The 2,008-nt window shown below is 51.2% G+C and overlaps 1 protein-coding gene across 1 annotated transcript in view; it reads left to right on the forward strand.

The window, feature by feature from the left end:
• Nucleotides 1–2,008, forward strand: part of MAST3 (microtubule associated serine/threonine kinase 3) — a 26,851-nt gene that overhangs the window by 14,576 nt on the left and 10,267 nt on the right. Inside the window, exon 7 of the mRNA XM_057387062.1 lies at nt 1,360–1,707. Within this exon, the coding sequence (XP_057243045.1) occupies nt 1,360–1,707 (348 nt within the window). The remainder of the gene's footprint in view (nt 1–1,359; nt 1,708–2,008) is intronic.

Below are 2,008 nucleotides of genomic sequence, written 5' to 3' on the forward strand. Positions count from 1 at the left end.
GACCTGGTCTAGCAGAAGGTGTCCCAAACTATTCCATGATTCTGTGATTCTAAACTCCAAGGGCATCCAGGTCTGGTTCCCAGCATCTTCTCAACTGTTGGGGAGGCACYCATGGACCTGCCAGGATGGTCCACCAAGAGCTGGCACATCCAGAGCATCCTCTCATGAGCTSTTCCTGGGGTGTCCTGGTCCTCCTAAGCCTGTCCCAAGCCCTGATATGGGTTTTCCACTTGTGAAAGGGGAAAAGGAGAAACTGGCTTGAGGTTGCAGGTGCCTCATCCTCTGAGCGACCTGGTCTTGTGGAAGATGTCCCAAACTATTCCATGATTCTGTGATTATAAACTCCAAGGGCATTCAGGTCTGTTCTCAGCACCTTCTTGGCTGTGGGGCCGTGGCGCTGCTCTCCTGGCAGCAGGCAGTACCTGTCTCCGAGGGCTGAAGCTGCAGAAAGTGGGATTTTTGCCACAGCAKTTGGTTTGAAGCCTTTGCTCAGTTGTCTGAATGATTTTGATGGTGAGGAGGGGATCACCAGCAGAAGCCCAAGYATGTGCATCTTCTCAGGCTGTTGAAAGGCTAAAAATCCCAATTCTGTACTCGGACAAGAAAACACACATCTTTGTGAGCTGGAGCTGCTCTTTTCCTTTGCCAAAAAAAAAAAAAAATCCAAAAAAACCCCCTCAAACCACAAGGAGCACAGGTGAACAGGCATTTGTGTGCTGGAGAGAGGAAAATTTGGAGAAAGCATCAAGCCAGTGGCCTTAGGGCTGTGTGAGCTGACCCTGTGAAACTGCTGTTGCTGCTCCAAGGCCACCCACTTGTCCAGCACCAGAACCTGGGGTTGTTTTGGTTAAATCCTCTTTTCCCTCTGGAAAATCTCCCGACCCTCTTTGCTACCAGAGGCAGAGCCACAGCCCTGCGTGTTGCTGGTTGAAATTTCACTAAAATCAAATTAATTATCTGACAGGGCTTTTAAGAGGTAGGGTTTTCACTGAGGGGGTGGCAGCTCTGCAGCTGGCAAAGCAAAGGCTGGAGCTGGGGCTGGTTTTAATCACCCCATTTATTATTTTATAGTGGTTAATGAGTTGCTGGCTGCTCCTGCGACTCGCTTTGCGTAACGGGATCACAAGCAGGGCCCTGGGAGGGGCAGTGTTGAGTGAGGGAAGGACAAAACCCATGTTTAATGAAGTTCCTGCATCCAGTTGGGGTTTTTTGTGAGCTGCAAAAAGGGCAATGATGGCAAGAAATGRTGGGATCCAGAGGAAGGAAAGGACGAGCTCGTTCTTCAAAGCCAAGCGGGCTGATGGAACTCTGGATTTCCTGAGGACTTCTCAGCTCTGTATTTCCAAATGACTTGGAAAGGTTCCAGATGTTTGGGATTTTCAGTTTTTCTTGGCTGTGAGTTTCTGTTTGGGGCTGATTGGGTTTGGGGACCTGGGTCTGTGGGAGGTCAACCTTCCCTGGACCACACCCAAGGGCTGGGAGTGCTGGCCCAAGGCTGATGGCTCCACGTGGATGAGCTTTGACCCCCTGGAATCACAAGGAGGAGGGAACRAACTGCTCTCTGTGGTCAGTGAATATTTGCATAGATGCAAAACCTCGAAATGCCTCTGCTTTCCTCCCTCCCCRCGCAGCCCTGGACGGACGAGCGGAACGTTCGATAATGAGGTGGTGATGATGAACCATGTCTACAAGGAGAGGTTCCCCAAGGTAACTGCCAGGACCTGGGAGAGGAGGGTTTTGGTGCCATCCTGATAGCATCTCATCTTCTCCAGAACAACCCCTGTGGAGTGTGGAATGTGTGGGCAGATACTGGGGGTGCTGGGGACACTGGAAATGTAAAATAAACCTGTGGGTCTGCCCCATTCCACCAGCAGGCAGAGGTCTCTGAAGCTTTGGTGGAGCTTTCTCAGCCTGCTGGAAGCKGGGTCCAGGTGGGGCTGTGATGTCCATGTGGGTGTTTGAGCTGCAGGAAGTTGTAGGGTGAGATCCTAAATGGCCAAACCCAATG

The sequence above is a fragment of the Malurus melanocephalus genome, unplaced genomic scaffold (genome assembly GCF_030028575.1).
Source record: "Malurus melanocephalus ecotype Western Australia unplaced genomic scaffold, MMel_1.1 scaffold_1122, whole genome shotgun sequence".
In the NCBI taxonomy this organism is placed as follows: domain Eukaryota; kingdom Metazoa; phylum Chordata; class Aves; order Passeriformes; family Maluridae; genus Malurus; species Malurus melanocephalus.